This window comes from Sciurus carolinensis, chromosome 4, assembly GCF_902686445.1.
Source record: "Sciurus carolinensis chromosome 4, mSciCar1.2, whole genome shotgun sequence".
In the NCBI taxonomy this organism is placed as follows: domain Eukaryota; kingdom Metazoa; phylum Chordata; class Mammalia; order Rodentia; family Sciuridae; genus Sciurus; species Sciurus carolinensis.
Window position 1 is genome coordinate 158574410 of NC_062216.1, and position 19669 is coordinate 158594078.

At 46.1% G+C, this 19669-nt stretch overlaps 1 protein-coding gene across 1 annotated transcript in view; it reads right to left on the reverse strand.

The window, feature by feature from the left end:
- The window catches only part of Pah (phenylalanine hydroxylase), a 68607-nt gene that overhangs the window by 26102 nt on the left and 22836 nt on the right, over nucleotides 1-19669 (reverse strand). Inside the window, exons 3-4 of the mRNA XM_047548521.1 lie at nucleotides 17444-17627; nucleotides 740-828 (exon numbers count right to left, since the gene is read on the reverse strand). Of these exons, the coding sequence (XP_047404477.1) occupies nucleotides 740-828; nucleotides 17444-17627 (273 nt within the window). The remainder of the gene's footprint in view (nucleotides 1-739; nucleotides 829-17443; nucleotides 17628-19669) is intronic.

The following is a 19669-nucleotide window of genomic DNA, read 5'->3' on the forward strand; positions in this document are numbered from 1 at the left end:
GGTCCACGCCTGGGGTGCCCTTCTCGCTCAGGGAGGCCCTCAGAGCCCTCTTAGAGCCACAGCCAGGACTCTGCCCAGAGGAGAGGGAAGCAGAAGGGTCCCCAGCCCGGTCCTCTACTCAGAACGCTTCCCAGGAGCCGTGGCTGACCACAGGCAGGGGCCCAGTCGGGCTCTCCATTCTGGTACACCAGATCGTTGAGAATGTGAGCCCCGCCAGAGCCGGGCTTCCGCTTCCGTCCTCACCCGACGCCCCGACGGCCAGCAGCAGACACTGAGTCTTCACACACACCATCCTCGTCACCATCGTGCCTCCCCACCCCTCCTCTGACCAGCATCTGGGGCTCAGTTGCTAAGGTCCAGGTCTAAGGTCACCCCCCCACCACCCTCCCTGCAGCTGGCAGAGTCATTAGTAGACTCTGCCGTTCCCCAGCACTTGTTTTACGCCTCCACAAATGTGCAAGTGCAGAAATAGAGATAATGCATGCGCATTTGTGTAGACATAGCACGGAGAGACAGCTTCCGGACAGGGATTCGTGGCTGCTTCAAGCGTGACCACGATAACGAAGGTGACGTGAAGACTAACAAGTTAGCTGCTGCTTCCACAAACTTGGTGTAAGAGGGAACTCGATACATATTTGTTGGAGAAATGAACAAACACATGGCTACAAATGAGGATGGGGGAGGAGGAGGGGAGGATGAAAGAATCCCATCCAGAGCATCCCAAGGGCCATGGACTCACCGGGTGATTTTCATCCAGTTCGGCACCATAGCTCAGAATCTGATTGGCAAATCTGTCAAGCTCTTGGATGGTCCTTGGGAACCAGGGCACTGCAACACAGAAAGGGCAAAGTCCTGAGTCCTGATGGGCAGGATGCAGCCAAAGGCCTTGCTGAGTCAGAAGCAAAAGCTCAATCCTCTGGGTCAAGTTATGGTGGCAGCAAGAAGGGTTCTGCATAACCCCTGAACTCCTATAAGTGAAAAGTTCACTTTCAGTTTTCTTGGAAAATAATTTTGAAGTATATCCCAAGCATATTCTTTTTTCTGGGGATTTTTCTCAACTGTCTCAAACTCATCTCCCTCCCACCCATCATGTTAGTTATCTTCCATGGTTATTTTGGCATCTGATGTAGTCCCAAACTATAAATACCAGACCGTTCTATTATAAACAAGGATGAGCTCATGAGACCCCCCTCTTCCCACCCTGTGTCTTTCCAGACATGCTGGAAAAATCTATCTAATCCAAAAGTCAGTTAGAAAGTCATCACTGAAGCAGAGTGAATTTGTTCTGGTAGTATAGGATTTGGAAGTGCCTTGCACTACCTAAAAACCTGTGGACTTGCTCTTGAAGACCCATCGTAGGGAGGAGAAAGACCTGAGTCATGTGGCCTTCAAGACCCTGCAGGATAAGGTCCTGCAGAGAGAGGGACCCAGGAAAAAGAAGAGGTGATGTCACCCAAATCCCTGGGGCTTCCAGGAAAGCAGACACACTGAGAAGGAATTACCCCAGAAATGAACAGAGACTAGGGAAATTGGGACTGTAAGTTCCATGAGGGCAGGAACCACGAGTATTTTGTAGTTCTAGGAAGAAGAAAGGAAGAGAGGAACTGAAGAATGAGCTCTAGCTATGTTAACCTGTGAGGCATTGACAGCAGTAACCACCAGCCACAGTGAATCCTGGTCTGGTTGCTGTTTCTGAAGTATCTCCAGAATAAGGAAGGTATTACAACCTCTATGGCGCAGGTGAGAAACCCAGTCTCTGAAAGTCTCAATAACTGGTTTAAGATCTCATAAGGAGTAAGACAGCAGGAGATCCAGAAAACATGGCGGGGGCGGGGGACACCTTGAAGGGATCCAGCGCAACCAGGTTTAGGGGGATGAAACTGAATGGCCATCAGCCCAGGTCTGGCTTGGAATCCACGCGTCATCAGCCTCATTCTCTCTGAGTCCCAAGGAGAACAACAGAAGGAAGAGCAAATATTTTTGAAACCTCACCGTGTGCCAGGCCCTGTGCTTACGTGGCATTTTTGGTGGAGCATCGGTTTTAATCTGAGGTTTGCCTGAGAAGTCAATGAGAAAGTAAGGCAGTGGGTGCAGCCCCATGTCCCTGTCGGGCACTTAAGTATTGATTGTGACCGACTGAGAAGGGGCAGGAAAGGACGCGCGTGCCATCTAGCGGCCAGTCTGGGGAAGTGCCGTCCATGATCTAAACGGGAGCTGCAGGACAATCAACCGGTTTCTACCGAATACCTGATGGTGTTCAGCTTAGAGTCCCTTTCCTGGAGATCTGATCTGCTTAAGCTCTCTATCGCCCATGTCAACAGTAAAAACTAACAGTGACTTCTGTTCTAAATTACTCTTGGTAGCTCGGTATAACAGCTGAGAAAACAGAGGCACAGAGATGTCCTAACTTTAATTATGCAGGTGAGAGAAGGGAGAAGGGGTGAGGAAGGTTAATCAGTAACTAGCCTCTAGCTTTTACAGAACAAAAGACCATTTTATATTCTTAAAGTATGTTAAAATCTTAAATTTTTTGTGAACCCATAGGTATCACAGCATCCTGCTTGCAGTCCCAACCAATCCAAAAGCAATGGTTGCTTCTCTTTGTGGACCATCCTCCTAGCCCAACGCCTTCCCTGTTCCTATAATCCCACCTCACTTACCTGCAGCCAATATAGCTTCAATGTCAACAGCTCTGCCTTTCCCAGACTTTCACTATAAAGTTGTCTGGTTCGTTAGATTGAGTAGACATTTTTCCAACTTTTTCACCAGAGGACACTCACCCTGGGAACAATCCTTTCTTCTGGCCAGCATCTGAAATGGCTCAATAAGTCCTTTGATTTCAGAGATCTCTGGGTTTCAGGAATTTGGGGTTGGCATGGCTAACGCAAACACTCATACTTCAAGTAAACAGTGGAGTCAGGAGGCAAAGGCGGGTCCAGCCCATTCTGTGGTCTCTGGTCTTAACCATTGATCCATCCTGCCACTTTTGAGCAGGTGAGAGGGCCAGCTGCTTAGGAGGGCTGGCTCTGGAGCCTGACTGCCTGACTGGCTCTTTGTAGTTTCTAGAGATTTCCATGCCCCTCAGTCTCAGCTCACTTCTAAGATCAACTCCCTACGGTTGGTCAGGACAGAGGCAGATATTGGTGGCAGTAATCACAGCAGACGCTTGTGTAGCATTGGCTCTGTGCCAGGTGCTGTCCAACACCTCGGTCTTCATGGTGGCAGGAAGTAATATTATGTGCAGCAGGAAGTAGTATTATCCCCAGGGTGCAGATGAGGAAGCTGGGAAACACGGAGGGCAAGACCATTGATAGAGACTTCTCTAGAACTCTGTCATCAAAGGGCGTAGTGAATGGCACTCACCGGGACAAGGAGTCTGTCCCCATCCCTGCGTGATAACCCAGCTTGTCCGTAACCACTCCCTGATTGTCTCTCTCGACTGAGAATCACCCACAGTGGCGGCAGCTGCCACTAGACACAGGCAAGTCAGCCCTCTGACCGGGGACCCTGAGACTCACAAAGAAGATTCCTCAAACGTGAAGTGAGCACCTACTATGTACCAGGCACTGGGCACTGTAGCCACCCACAGGCGTCTTTCTAACATGGGCTCCAACCTTGAGACACACTCCAGCAAGGGCAGCAAGAGCTAAGCAAGGAATCGATGAAAATATTCACCGAGGTCAGGAAGTTCTTGAAAAAGAAAAGAGCCCAGGAAGGAGATGGAAGTGGTGGGGATGCTGTTTTTTTGTAATTTGTTGAGATTTTCCCCACCTTTACGGTAGACTTAAGATGTACAATGTAGTGATTTGATACACATATATACTGTGAATGATTACCATAATCACGTTAATGAACACAACTGTCACTTCTTGTGGTTGCCATTTGTGTGTGTGTGTGTGTATTGAGAACACTAGAGATAGTGCTTGGCAATTTCAGTGTATTGTTATTAACCATTGACACTGTGCTGTACATTATACCCCCAGGACTTACTCACCTTATAACTGAAACTTCATTTCCGTTGACCAACATGTCTCCATTTCTCCCTCCTCCCAGTCCACCACAACTGCCCTTTTACTATTTGCTTCTAAGAATTTGTCTCTTTTAGATGCCATATATAAATGACATGGTGCACTATCTGTCCTGTGGTAGGATTATTTCACTTAGTGTAATGACCTCAAGGTTCACTAATGTTGTTGCAAGATTTTCTTCTTTATCACTGCTGAGTAATATTCCATTTTGTACCACATTTTCTTACCCATTCATCTGTTCCTCCATCAGTGCAGACACTGAGGTTATTCTCATACCCTGGCTTCTGGGAATAATGCTGCAATGAGAGCATGAAGACAGGTGTCTCTCCAAGACACTGATTTTTTTTCCCAGAAGTAGAACAGCTGGACCCCGTGGTGGATCTATTTTTAAGAGGAACCGCTGCACTATTTTCCATAATGACTGTACTAATTGACATTCCCACCAGCAGTGGGCAAGGGATCCTTTCCTCCACCCCCTCATCAACACTACTTATCTCTTGTCTTTTTACATCAGTCAAGGGATGCTATTTCAAAGGACATTCTGTGCCTCCAGACCCCAGGGTAAAGATCCTGGTGACATCACCAAAGGGACCCAGAACAGTCAGGGTCTGTCCCTAGTCCTGAGCTGGTTTCTTATTTGTCTCAGGGAGAACTGGACTACGAGTCCAATGACCTAGTCAACCTGGACTTGAGTCTTTTCTTTACAGTTCCTGTCTGTGGGACAAGGACAAGTTATCAACCTCTTTGTGACTTAGTCTTCTTGTCTGTAAAGTGATGACAATAGTACAACGTAATACTTTATAAAACAATACAGAATCCAGCTATCCCACTCCTCGGCGTACACCCAAAAGACTTAAAATTAGCATACCACAGTGACACAGTCACATCAATGTTTATAGCAGCTCAGTCCACAATAGTTAAATTATGGAACCAACCTACGTGCCCTTCAACAGATGAATGGATAAAGAAAATGTGATATGCACAACGGAATATTACTCAGCCTTAAAGAAGAATGAAACTGGCATTTGCAGGTAAATGGATGGAACTGGAGGATATTATGCTAAGTGAACAAAGCCAATCTCAAAAAACCAAAAGTCGATGTTTTCTCTGATATGCAGATGCTGATCCATAATCGGTGGGACGGGGGCGGCTAGGGAAGAACAGAACAACTTAGGACTGGGCAGAGGGAGCGAGGGGAGCGGCGGGGAGTGGAGGTGGGAAGGATGGCGGAATGAGCTGGACATTACTATCCCACGTACATGTACCATCGCACACTGGTGTGATTCTGCACCATGTACAACCAGAGGAATGAGAAGTTGTGCTCCATTTGTGTACAATGTCAAACAAAATGCATTCTGCTGAAGACCTAATTAGAACAAATAGAAGAAGAAAAACCAATATATAGTTGAGCGAGTGAATATCTATGATGTTTTGAGAATGGTGCCAACACATACATTGCTGTGCAGCTATAAGACACAGAAGATGTGTGTAGTGTGTGTGTGTGTGTGTGTGTGTGTGTATGCACGCACGCGTGCGCACTTAACGACAAATACTTTCTGAGAAGTGCATTCCTAGGTATTCTGCTGTGAATGACGATAACAGGTGTGCTCACACAAGCTAAGATGGCTACAATGTCACCTGGTGATGTAATTCATAGGCCCCTCAGTGTCTGTGTGGTCCGCCATTGACTGAATCATCATGAAGCTGCTCAGGACTGTAGACAGATACCTAGACCTACATTTTTTGCTCGGCCCCAAGTGTTTCACACCACAGAGCCCAGAGTAGAATACCTTCCAGCAAAGTTGGAAAGCGGATCAATGTGTTCTGCCTAACTGAGCGTTCCTCCCCCCAACCCCGCCCGAGAGCCTTTGCTTCTTTATCCACAACATGAATTCCAATGATCTTTCCATGTTATTGGGTGAATTAAAGGCATAGCACATGTGACCCATCTTAGCACAGTGACTCACCCACTGGAAGTTCTCAGCGTTAACCTTGAATGTGAGTGACGAGGATTTAGTTATGATCATTAGAGGAGGAGGAAGAGAGAGAAAGGGGGGCATTAGAAGAGAGTCTGATATGACAAAGCTGGTTTGATATTAGTCTTTCTGATCCTGGGCCTCGGTTCCCCTCTACTCCCCGTAACAGGGTGCTAGAGTCACTTGTTGCCATCACTTTGGGGTTTCTTATTCTGAGATCTGTGGGATTCTATGGAGAACTGGTCAGAGGACTCATGAAAATATACTTCTGTTGCAACCAATGTGTCCACAGTCTTTATTTCCTGGAAGTGCAGTCACTGTACTTGTTCAGCCCCCAAATGCATCCCACCTACCATGTCCCATTTTTCTCTCTGCAAAGAGACAAGACGGTAACATATTTGCCTGTAGGACTCAGAGCCGTGAGCCTGGTGGTCTCCCAGCTGACCACCAGAGGGCAGCAGAGCCAGCTATTTCCAGCTCTTTGTAACGCTTCTCCAAAGGGAAAATACTAACTGGGTCCCGTGGCTTAGTTCAGGTACCTTGCCGAAAAACAACAATGCATAGGAGAACTTGAGAGGGTCACAAGGACTCAAATATTCAAGTCAAAGAGACAAAAGATCAGAGCAGTCCACCAAGCCCAAGGCCTTTGAGCTCAGGACCTGGTCACAGAGTCTGTGAGGGACCCAAAGGCAGCACTGCAAGGTCATGGGGTATCCCCCAGAGTCCAAGGGACTTTGGTGGCTTCTGGGTCCCAACATCACTCAGAAAAGGTTCAAATACAGCCAGACTGGAGAATGGCAAACCCTGGGGGCTCAGGACATAGATCCTGCTTCCAAGACCCAAGGCTACTTTGCAACCCTGAGATTTTGTGCAGATAATCTCTTTCTTCCCTAGTTTCCCATTTGCAAAATGACTATAGTAGGATGTCCTTCAGAGACCGCTCACTTCCTGGCTGTGGAAAGCTTGAAGGGCAAGCCGTTCGAGGACCCCAGAGCTAAAGGCAGGAAGCAGGCCAAGGATCTCAGACAGACTCAGCACCAAGTCCAGTTGTACTGACAATGAATACCATGCAAGAAGCATGAGCGCCCAGGGAACCAGCAGGTCTGAGCTCACATTTCCTCTCTCCCACCCAGAAACCACACGAGTCTGAGTCAATGACCCACTTCCTGGGACTCCGGCTTTTCCTCTGTGAAATGCACGAGGGAATGGATCCCTCACCTGCCTGCTTGTTCAGTATGGGAAGCAACCAACCCACAGTAGGTTGATGTGGGTCGTCAGTCATTCTTTGAACCTCACAAGAAACCCTTGGGATGGTTGACTGGTTAGTAAAATACAATCAACACGGGCCACTTGCGGCAGAGTCAGAGCCTATAATTGTGTCTCCAAATTCTCTACCAGCTAAAAAGTTAAACTTCTATTTCTCCTCTAAAGTTTTTTCTTTTTGAGAGAGAGAGGAGAGAGAGAGAGAGAGAGAGAGAGAGATTGCTTAGTATACACAATAGATCAGAGCTAAGTGGCTTAGTTCCATTGTCTCCTCTGATTCTCCAAGCAATCCTAGAAGATTATTATTATTATTATTATTATTATTATTATTATTATTATTATTTCTATCCACTGAGGGGCCAACTGAGGCATAAAGATGAAATGACTTGTTCAAGGTCACTGAGCTGGCTGGGCCAAGATCAGAATTTTACACCTGTGCAGGTCAACCCCAGGCTATGCTGGCTCCTGTCCTCTTACCTGGAGCGAGAAAGGAGGTATTGAGCCAAACAAGGGACTTGAAGAAGACCCCTGGGACACCCTCGGCCCTCCCCACCTTCCGTCCTGAGCCTGCAGCACCTACATTCTCCTTCATTTATCCTTTCTCTTCACTGAAGCCTGCAGGTTCCCCACGCACCGGGTCTCTCAGAGCTGGGAATGGGGACTGACCCCTGCGACCCAGGCCTCTGTTTTGAAAAGTTCAATCAGATTAGCTCATTAATGACCTAGCCAAATACCCCGGCGGTGGGCCGGCCTGCATGGGCCCCTCCACAGGCCGCTGGGCCCCGGTTAATGAATGACTTGGCCGGCTGGTGCAACAGAGGCCCTCTGTGAAGTCAGAGTCACCCGGGGAGTGGGGGGCAGATCACTAATAAATATTGATTTGGCTCCAAAGGAAGCAGCCTGCTGGAGAGCTGGCCCTGGACACCCACGTCGTGGTCCCATTAAGTCAGGGTCAACTGCTCAGCCGGGACGCCAAGGGGCGGCTGGTTCAGGAGTGCTTCTGAGCCAAGGCCCCCACTGGCCTGGCTGGAGCCTGCTTCCTGGCCAACGGGTCAGAGCAGGCCCATTAAATTTACAGCAGTTCAAGGTGCAGGCTGAGTCCAGCCGAACCCCCTCCCGCCACCAGATGTTCACCAGCCCCAGGGCTTAGCCAACGAGGCACCCAGGCTTGCCTGCAGCCTGTCTCAGGGAGAGCAATAAATCCTCCAGTTCTGAGGCCCAAAATAGAAGGGTGCTTCCACCCCCACCATCCAGGCTCCCGGATGTCGCCTACGAGGCAATGGTCTCCACCTGGCAGACGAGCAATAGCTGCGCGGATACCGTGGCCCCGCAAGGGGGGAATGGGGGCCTGCTCACGCCTTGCAGATGAAGATGTTGGAGGGTTTTATTTTTCTCTTTTAAAGAACTTCTACTTTCTTTCCAGAGGAGCAATACCCTTCTGGAAGGTCTTGGCAAGAAGGAAGGAAGCAAAGCTGGGCCAAACTGGGTACAAGCCGTTACTCTCCAGCACTTGGACAGAGAGCAGTGGTCAGGAATGGCGGGATCAGGGCAAAGCTGCTGTTCCTTCTGTTCTCAGGTTAAAATGAAAACCAAAGGACCAGATGGATTAAAGGGACCTGGGCCACCAAGGGAAGAATGGAAACGTGTCGAATAAACAGGTGGAGTGAAGGAATAGACATGAGTGAAATCATGAATGCATAATGTCCTGCCGAGTTATTTATTCCAGCCACCTCCTACGCTGATACTTCCTTCCCCATAGATGTCACATAGCTCATAAAGGCATCTAATGGCAGGTTGACCACTACACCCCTAAATATCCAGTTCTCACGTGGCACTGAGAGCTGGTGGCCGCCACTTAGAGTCATGATCAGCATGCACTGGGTCCAATAGGATACGTGGAAAGCCTCACTCCACACGGTCTCGCCCCTGCACCCTGCCCTCCCATCAGCGGAACCAAGAGCAGGCTGGGCACACCTCCTCAGGGGACTTACAGACGTGGCAGGCTTCCCCACGGCCGCTGTACATCCTCCAAGAGAGCCGGGACCCACAGGTGACGGGACACACCCGCTCTGTCCCTTCGCTCCTGCCTCACGTCCTGGGAAGGCACCTGGATGGCATCCACGAACCCAATTGGGGATAAATGTCAGCAGAAGAGAAGGGGTGGCAAGGTCGACTCTGGTTTTTGAAGAGTATTGAGAGAAGAAGAAGATCCCAGCCGGCAGGGTCTTTAAAAGTAAGGGCCACGTCACTTATAAAATGCCAAAGAAAGAGGATGGTGCTGTCCCATGCCAGAAAAAAATGCCAAGGGGGTGGCAATAAAAAAATAAATAGAAAGGCTATTTCTTTTGGCACTGGGTGTGGTCAGAATGATAGGAAAGAAAGGAAGAAGAGGAAAAGGAGGAAGGAGAAGAGGACGGAAGGAGCAAGGAAATGGGAAGAAAAAGGGTGGAGGGAGGAAACATGCTCGGGCAGCTGGCCTTCCACCTCTTACGCCCGCCCCTGCTGTCCCCGATAGGTCCCATGGCCAGGGGTGACACCAGCACAGGAAGAAATACCTGGCAATGGGCGACCCTCTGCAGGTCCCCACTAATCCCACACAGGCAGGTGTCTCCCTGGTTGCTAGGTCAGACTGGCCCCGGTGAGGGGGACATGGCCACTGGCTCCCTGTGTTACTGGCCTGGTAGGTGTCCACATCCACAGCGCTGGTGTTGACAGATGGACAGTTATTGGTGGTGGCTACAGGTGACAGAGGTCTCTCCCTTCTGAAGCCTAAGGATGTTGGAGACCGGGGATTGTAGAACATCAGCCATGGCCCCCTTCTTCCTCCCGGGAGAAGTCTGTATTATTACCTTTAAATAAAACCTGCTTAATCTGCTTGCCTCGGCTGCTTCTCTAGTGTTCAAACTTCAACATTAGAAGGAGCAGAACTTGTCACCGATAAACGTCAGATTTGGAGGTCCCACCAAGATTTATGCCGAGGTATACAAATTTTAAAGCAGGGGATTTATCAAGCTGCTATTCTCCAGATTAAACTTGTCTGTAATGAAGCACCCACCCCAGATGACTTTACACCCTGCTCTTCCCCAACCAGACTTCTACCTTGGACCCCTCGATTGACCGGATTTTTAAATGGAACTCCAAACTGCTTGCCCCTCGCTGCCCTCTTCCAGCTTCAAAGCAACCAGAATGGTTGGGGCCCTTTTTCCTTACAGCAGACATGGCAGAGAGGACCCCCACATTTGGTGCCCGGACAGCAACTGCTTGAGAGGATTTTAGAAGAAAGAATAAAGGGATGATTTTAAAAGTGAATAACAATCATCAGGACAAAAGCCAGCAACCTGAATTATTCTGAAGTTTTTTTTTTTTATATCTTAAATTTCTAGACAAATTAAATCAATGTTTAATGCCTGTTTGTTCACTGCTATGTAGCTTCACTTACCATAAATTATAAAAATTTCAAAAAAAAAAAAGGATATTGGAGACCAAGGGCCTGTTCACCCTAACTAGTTCAACTAGATTCTGCAAATGCCCTAATAGCCAGAATGATCCCCTCCTTGACCTATAGAAGTGGCAAAGGGGTCTTAGGTTCATCTTACAGATGAAGAAAAGGCTGATAAGATTACTGGCAATAGGGGGTGTCAGTGTGCTAAGCAGAGATCCAAATCCTGAAATCCTGGCTTTCAATTTTATTATTACTATTATTATTATTGTTGTTGTTATTGTTATTATGTACTAGGGATGGAACCCAGGGGTACTTAATCACTAAGCCACATTTCCAGTCCTTTTACTTTTTATCTTGATACGGGGTCTCCCAAAATTACTTAGGGCCTTGCTAAGTTGCTGAGACTGGCCTCCAGCCTCAGCCTCCAGAGTTACTGGGATCACAGACGTGCGCCACCGTGCTGGGCTCTGGCTCTCCATTCTAAATGTAGTGCTCTTTCTGAGTCACTGTGATGCTCTCTCCAACCAGTATAAATGCAGAGTAACACTCAACTACAACCGTTCCATATCCTCTGACTTCCTCCTTTGAGGGATCACACCTGTCACATGGAGAAACGGTTTTCTCAGCCCAGCTCCTTCTAAGTTTCACCTGTTCCAAGCAGGTGATTGATGGTGGCTTTTCTTTATCACAGATCATGAGTTTTAGGATTCTGGACCAAAAGATTTACTGTGTACCCTGATGGAAGACTTAGGGTAAGTTTCCTGACAACATTGGTCCTACGTGTCAGATACGTTACACAAATGATGTCGCACATTCCACATAAACACGTGAGCACCCAGGTATCTTCATTTTCAAATGAGAAGAGGCAGGTTTAGAGAAGAGAGGCAAGCTGGCCAGACAACGGCAGCCCAGGAACTGAACGGGAACAACGAAGACTGCAAAATCCACGCTGCCCTTCAACTTGACCTCTCGGTCTTGTTTCCTATTACTGAAAACTAGGATAATGTCATCTGCTTGCTGCACCTGAGTTGGTTATTGCAAAGTTTAAATGAGGCAACCTAATGGGAAAGAATTTTTTAAATGATTTGGCATACAAATAAGGAATTCTTCCTAGAATCTGTTTATAATTTTATAATCTCCCTTAGCTCGAAGCCCTGTGACCGGCCGAGTGGATGGGCTTCAAAATAGCGTTTGCCCAGGTTTTCTCTTGCCAATCAATAATGCTGCCCAGATTTCAGGGAGCAAGCAAGTACCAAGGACACCAGAAGATTCTGCTCCCAGCTCCTGACTGGGAGCCCCTTTCCCCGAGTGGGCTTGTTCTCTGAGTTGGGGGTTCTGCTTGTTCTCAGTAGAAGGAGTTTTATGAAAGAGAAGTCACTCTCCAGTGGTCAGGACTTAGGGCGACAGCAACACACCCAGCAAGCATCGGTTTAAAACAGAACTGCAGTCATTCCTGTGCGCTTTTACAGACATGCAAACACACGGTGTTTTAGCAGATGCAGAGCTACAAGCACCTGCAGCCATGGCCGTGAGAGGCACACATGGGACAGAGCGAAAAGCGTGGGAGGAGCTTTAGAACTGAGAAGAGGGCAGCAGGAAGATGGAAGCAGAAGGGACCAGCAGAGGAAGGCGGAAGGGCTCAGGTGGCAGGAATGTGGAAATCTCAATCCAGCCCTCAGCAGAATCTTTCTAAAGATTCCTGACTCTTTGGGAACCATGATGCCTTGGAAAAAAAATTCTCTCCTACAAAGTATGTATGCGCATGCGTATGCACCATTGTACCCACAATCCCAGGGGCTTCTCAGGGTCCTTTAAGGGATCCTGTCCTTCCCCTACCCTGAGTTGGTCTGAAATATCGGCCTTACTCAACACAGCTGTCCAAGGCAGAAATGGTAAAACAGAAAAGAGGGAACTTGGCAGGCAGGGGTTTGGGGGCACTCTTGTGACTGTAAGAGGGAGGGAAAAAAAGACAAGGAAGTTGCTTTTGTCTTCTCACAAAAATCAGAAGCGCTCCCAGGCTAGATGGATGGATGGATGGATGGATGGATAGACAGACAGACAGACAGATAGATAGATAGATAGACAAGAGAGAGACACAGAAAAATATGTAGACATTCATATATACATACATAGACACAGAGCTAAGTAAGGAGGTAGATACATACATGTATACATGCATAATACATAGGCGGAGAGATAGATGATAGACATACAAACGGACAGAGACACAGCCTTTCTGTTCCATGAAGAACATACAGTTGTATTAGCAACTGGACTCGCTTTACTTCCACACCGACACCCTGATAATTACCATAACTTGAACAGAATCTAACAAGTATCCATTTACTCTTGGAAAATAATGGCAAGGAGATAAATTTCTCAAAAAACGCTGCTCTTGGACCTCCATCTATCCAAGATGTGCTGTCTGTCTGATTCCCCTGGCTGCAGTCTGTCTCCACATAGGCATTTTCCATCCCCCCAGTAAATGCAATGTCATGCAGAAGACTCAAAGGGAAGGTAAAAGGATTAGGAGATTGATCGATGGCCGATATTAATGCTCTTTCATGTTGGGTTGAAGAAGGATTTGAGGTCCTCAGGAGAGAGGGTACAGGAGAATAGACCTCAACTATTCAAAAGACTCTCTGGATTAAAATCCTATTAAACTCACATCAGCTTCTCCAGGAGGCATTTGAGAAGGTTGGGGTTTCTTTAACATGTCACCATAATTAACCTTCCCTTAAGCTGTTTTGGGTGGGGAACTTTAGCAATTAAGAAACTGAAAAACTTTCATTTTCTATCACCCACATGGCTTTTTGAATGGTTTAAAAACGAGAGTGGAAAGTGGTTTAGCTTAATTGATTTGAGGGGTTCAGATCTCCCACTTGAACCTGCTGTCAGACTCGCCCGAGATCTGAGCCCCTCATTAAAAAGGGCATTTTGTCCAGAGAAAGAATCAAAGGTTCCGATCTACTCCAATGCTTTCCTTCCTCTGATCATTGTCCCACTGAATCCGCTGCAGAAAGAAAACTCTGTAAAGAGACCGCTGTTTCTGCTACAAATCTGTTTCTGGGCCCAAACTCCACTTTACAGATGCTACCACAGAGACCCAAAGGGCCCCTTTTCCCTGGGCAGGTGCCGCCTCTGCATCTGCTGCATCCTTAGAGGCTTTAAAACGAGGTGAGGTCAGGTGGGGTAATCATCAGGGAATGTCTGACCAGCCATTCCAAGAAGTAAGGGCCATGAAACATTTGTTTTAAAGGCCAAGCAGTTTTCTCTTCCCTGGGAAAAGTGTCCTCCCAACTTCAAGCATCAGCATCCTGCCATTTTGAGCAATGAGGTGAGGAGCCCTGTCAGGGGACAATACCCCTGCTACATTCAGCCTCCGATCTGCTCAAGGGTGACTTGACTTACAGGAAGACACCAGCTTTTTACCTTCACATTGCTGGTCCTCAGTTACACCGTGAAAAGAGGCCAGACTCCATCAGCTCTCTCTCTCACAGCATCCTTCCTGCAACTGCACAGACCCAGGCGTCTTGTCCTTGCCAGACTCTGAGCTCCTGAGGAACAGGCAGCTGGCCCCACGCTCTCCACAGCTCCAATTATGGTGCCTCAGGGCACCCTGGCCGGGGACCACAGGGAATTCACACTGTGTCTTAAGGCCAGTCATGGCCTCCATTTTTACAATGGAACATTAAGGAGTCTGCAGGGCCACGTGACCTCCGAGGTCACCTTCCAGTTTTCAGAGTCTCTGAGAAGTTGTATACAGACTGGTTCTTTGTGGCTCCTGCATTCACGTTCCTATTTATAATAACAATGAAGATATTGATAAGAAGAGAGACGACACAGGAAGTCTTTAAGTTTGTTCCCTAGGTGTGATTTCTTTAGTTCTACTCTTGTGACTCCCACTGGATACAGCGGAAGTCTGCGGAGGTCAGTAATGTGCTCAAAGTCACACCAAGTGTGGTACACCACGGCTCCAGAACCTGGCTCCTAACTGTCCCATTATATCCCTGCTAAGAACCTCCTTTCGGAGCCTCCAGCACAGACTGCGGCCCTCCAGCTGGTCCACATACATCTCCCGGCTCCCCAAGGGGCAGCCTGCCTGCTTGTCAATTGCTTTGATTTCCGACCCCAGAGCCCCAGCTGGCCGGGCCTCCACCTGCTGCAACCAGAGGCAGAGCCTGCCCCAGGATCCGGCAGGCCTTTGTCCTGAGGGCCTGCAGCTCCTGTTGGGAGCAGGTGGCCGGAAAAGCAGAAGAGGACAGTCATTGGGGAGGCAGCTTGGGAGGCTAAAGTGGGGAAAAGGCAGAAGGGCTGAACAGAGGACAAATTCCAAATGTCCAGCCCCTGGAGACCTGAGCCCGTCTGCATGGCTGTGCACTGTAGGCAAGGGTCGAGCCTGGGAGTGGGCCCCCTTGTCTTAGTTGTACCTGCAAGAGGAGAGGGCAGAAGGGTCTCCTAGGAGGGCCTTGGAGCTGCCGTTTGGAAAATAACTCAGTGGCCTGTTTTACATAAGAAAACTTGTCTCATATTTGAAGCATCTGCCTATTAAAATGCTATTTTTTAAAATTATTGTTTAATTGACAGATGAGAGCTGTACATATTCTTAGCATGCTCCTCGTCCTGGGTTCAATCCCCAGCAAAAAAAAAAAAAAGAAGAAGAAAGAAAACTGTACATATTTATGGGAAAACTTGTATAATGCTCAAATCAGAGTAAATATATCCATCTCCTTTAACATGGACCACCTGTATGTAGTGGAAATATAAGAGAACTTTTTTTTCTAGCTTTAGTTTTTGAAAAACACAGCACACTGTCATTATCTTAAGTCACCCTACAGGACAATAGAACACCAGAACTTACTTCTCTTATCTAACTCTAACTCAGTATCTACTGACCAATTCAGTTACAGTGCCTGAAATTCTCTTGATCTAAAGTTTTTATTGTTTTGAAAGAAATTTTTGATTTTACAGTGGAAAAAAATTTGATTATAAAACAAGTTTACCACAGCCATCACAGTCTTAAATATTTACCCAAATGAGTTGAAAACTTATGTCCACGCCAAAGCCTGCTCATGAATATTTATCTTAGCTTTCTTCATAATCACCGAAGATGGGAAGCAACCAAGATGTCCTGGAACCAAGTGATTGGATAAACCAACTAGTGAAGTTCACACAATGGAATATTATTCAGAGACACAATGAGCTCTCCAGTCAAGAGAAGACGTAAAGAAACCTCAGGTGTGTTGTTAAGACAAAGAAGCCAGTCTATGGGGCCACACACCACAAAATTCCAACTCCATGACATTCTGGAAAAGGCAAACTTCAGAGACACTAAAAAGATCAGTGGTTGCTGAGGGAGGGTTATTATGAAGGAGGGATGAATAGGTGAAGCATAGGGCATTTTTAGGGCAATGAAATGATTCTGGCTTTTTGTTTGTTTTGTGATGCTGGGGATCAAACCCAGGGCCTTGTGCTTGCAAGGTAAGCACTCTACCAATTGAGCTATAGCCCCAGCCCATGATTCTGTATTTTTGATAAGAATACATGACATGCATTTGTTAAAACCAATAGACTTGTATAATGCAAAGCACAATCTGAATGTAAACTGTGGACGTGAGTTCACAGTAATGTGTCCATATTGACTCGTCAATTATAAAAAAAGGTATTACACTAATGCAAGTTAATAAGGAAAACTAGGGATAGGGAGAATGAAGACATGGACATTCTCTGTACTTCCTGCACAATTTTTCTGTAAACCCAAAGCTGTTCTAAAAATAAAGTCTATTCAAAATATGCTTTGGATCCTAAAAAGCAGCCACCTGTTTCTCTATATTCTTTTTAGGCTAATCATAATCAAAACAACTTCACATTGTCATTTAACCATCCAGACACTATTCCAACTACTGTTTATGTACGATCTCATTTAATGCTCACAAAACTTAATGGAAAATTAAGATCAGAGTACTTCAAGGGACTTGTCAGAGTCTCAAAGTCAATATGGGGAGGGAGTAGGAGTTGGAGGCAAGAATCCATTCTGAAGCCCATATTTAAAACACCTATACCCTATCTCACTTCACCCCTCCAGGGGACAGAAATGGGCAGCTCTGTGGTAAGCAGATCATAGGACAGCACAAGTCTTGATAAATTCTGTATTTAATCATTCACTGGCAAATATGTGCTGCGTACCAAGCACTGAGCTGAATACTGAGGCTGTACATATGTATAGGTAAGAGAGACTCCCGGCCCAGAGGAGCTCCCAATCCAGGGGCAGGGACAGAGGCAGGGAAAAAGATAGACAATGACAATGACAGCCTTAGGGTCCAGGAAGGAGGCAGGCCCAGCTCCTGGACTGGCATATTATGCACCCATTTGGAGACAGTCCTCTGGCAACAATGGACACCCATAGAATCTTGCTCTGAATTTGCATTTACCTAGAAAACACCTGGACACCCTAACCATCCCACCTCCAGAGGTAGAAGATTGGGAGTATGATAAATTCAGGAATGAAAAGATGTCTAAAAATGGCAGGAAGAGTAAGAAAACAACAAATATAAGAAATAGCTATCTTGAAGAAGGGGGGGAAACTAATTTGTTATATGTCTCTGACGTTGCTAGGTGTCCAGGTGTCTCACCTACATCCTCCACCTAATCCCTCCAGGGGCGACGTGATTTGTGCTGTTAGTTTATGAAGACAGTGAAGAGATCCCTGGGTCCCAGGACTCCTCCATTCTTACCAGTGTCTTTCTTCTTATCACGGGAGAGCTGGTGGACCGTGGCACCAATGTCGTGTCTCAGGATCTTGATGATGCTGGTCAGAGCAGGCATGCTGCGTTTATCCAGATGGGTGAAAAACTCATACTCATCCTTGTTCAGACGAGAGGGTCTGGACTCGATGTGGGTCAAGTTTATATCATTCTCCTAGAAGAGAGAATCGAGCCTGAGGGGACAGTGATGTGACCTACAGAGGCCCAAGATGCAAAACCGGACCAGACACAGCATGACAAAATGTAAGGCTGAGGAGTAGGGTTTTGTTTTTAATGACAGTAGAAGAAAGGCCTTAAATTGTCAAAAGTTGTTAACTTTTTCTTCAGCAAAACTGAGTACCAACGGCAAGGGGTGGGAGGATTATTCGAATTCATGGAATTTCATCACATGGAAACCTACTAATGGCCTGGATTTGCCACCACAGGATTTGGGTTTGGTTCAAATACCTCAGGTAGTAGCAACCAAGATTATTTACGTAGGAAAACCCCCTTTCCAAGTTAAACCTCACAGAATCTCAATTAATAGTGTAGAAGCAACATTGGTTTGCAGAAACATAATTTTCAGGACTAAGACTTCTTGGCTTTACATCCAGGTTCTTTTTTTTTTTTTTTATCTGTAGAACATCCCTTTTTATTTAAAATGGGAGAGGGGGAGGAACAGCAGAAATAGCCCCTTAGAGTCACGATGCTCTACACGATGTGGTAGAGGAAGGGGGACTCTGTCTTCTCTCCCTTCATCCATTTCTTTTTTTTTTTAATTTATTTTTATTATAAACAAATAGGATACATGTTGTTTCTGTTTGAACATGGAGTAACAGCATACCATTTGCATATTCATACATTTACATTGAGTAATGATGTTTGATTCATTCCGTTTTTTCCTTCCCCACCCCTCCCAACTCTTTTCCCTCTATACAATCCCTCCTTCCTCCATTCTTGCCTCCCTCCCACCCCCCATTTTGTGTCATCATTCGCTTATCAGTGAGATCATTCACCTTTTGGATTTTTGAGATTGGCTTATCTCACTTAACATGATATTCTCCAATTTCATCCATTTGCCTGCAAATGCCATAATTTTATTATTCTTTATAGCTGAGTAATATTCCATTGTGTATATATATATATATATATATATATATATATATATATATATATACCACAGTTTCTTTATCCATTCATCAGTCGAAGGGCATCTAGGTTGGTTCCACAGTCTGGCTATTGTGAATTGAGCAGCTATGAAGATGGATGTGGCTGTATCTCTGTAGTATGTGGATTTTAAGTCCTTTGGGTATAGGCCAAGGAGTGAGAGAGCTGGGTCAAATGGTAGGTCCATTCCAAGTTTTCTAAGGAATCTCCACACTGCTTTCCAGAGTGACTGCACTAATTTGCAGCCCCACCAGCAATGTATGAATGTACCTTTTTCCCCACATCCTCACCAACACCTATTGTTGCTTGTATTCTTGATAATCGCCATTCTAATTGGGGTGAGATGGAATCTTAGTGTAGTTTTGATTTGCATTTCTCTTATTACTAAAGATGGTGAACATTTTTTCATATGTTTGTTGATTGCTTGTAGATCTTCTTCTGTGAAGTGTCTGTTCATATCCTTAGCCCCTTTGTTGATTGGGTTATTTGTATTCTTTGTGTAGAGTTTTTTGAGTTCTTTATATATTCTGGAAATTAGTGCTCTATCTGAAGTATGAGTGGCAAAGATATTCTCCCACTCTGTAGGCTCTCTCTTACATCCAGGTTCTAAATTATATTAGTTATGAGACTTTAGGCAATTTATTTTCATGTTTCTAAACCTCAATTTTTCATCTATAAATGAGTGGTATTTGTGATACCTGCTTCCCTGGGAGCTGTGCATGAGCTGATGCAAATCACACTGCTTAGCACGTAGCAAATGCTCAGTAAAAATTAATTCATTGCCATTCATATCTTTATATAATCACTTACTTTTTGTTTACGTCATTCAACAAATGTGCTTGTGTGTATGCATGTGTGTGTATGTGTAAGTGTGTGTGTGTGTGTGTGTGTGTCTGTGTGTGTGTGTAAAATACCCACCAGATGCCAATCATCTTTCTAGGTGCTTGGGGTTCATCAGTGAATAAAACATTCAAGTTGAGGAGATACAAACAGCCAGCATAAAAGATAATTTAGGTATTATTTTATAAAGGTAAAGGATAAAGAAGAACA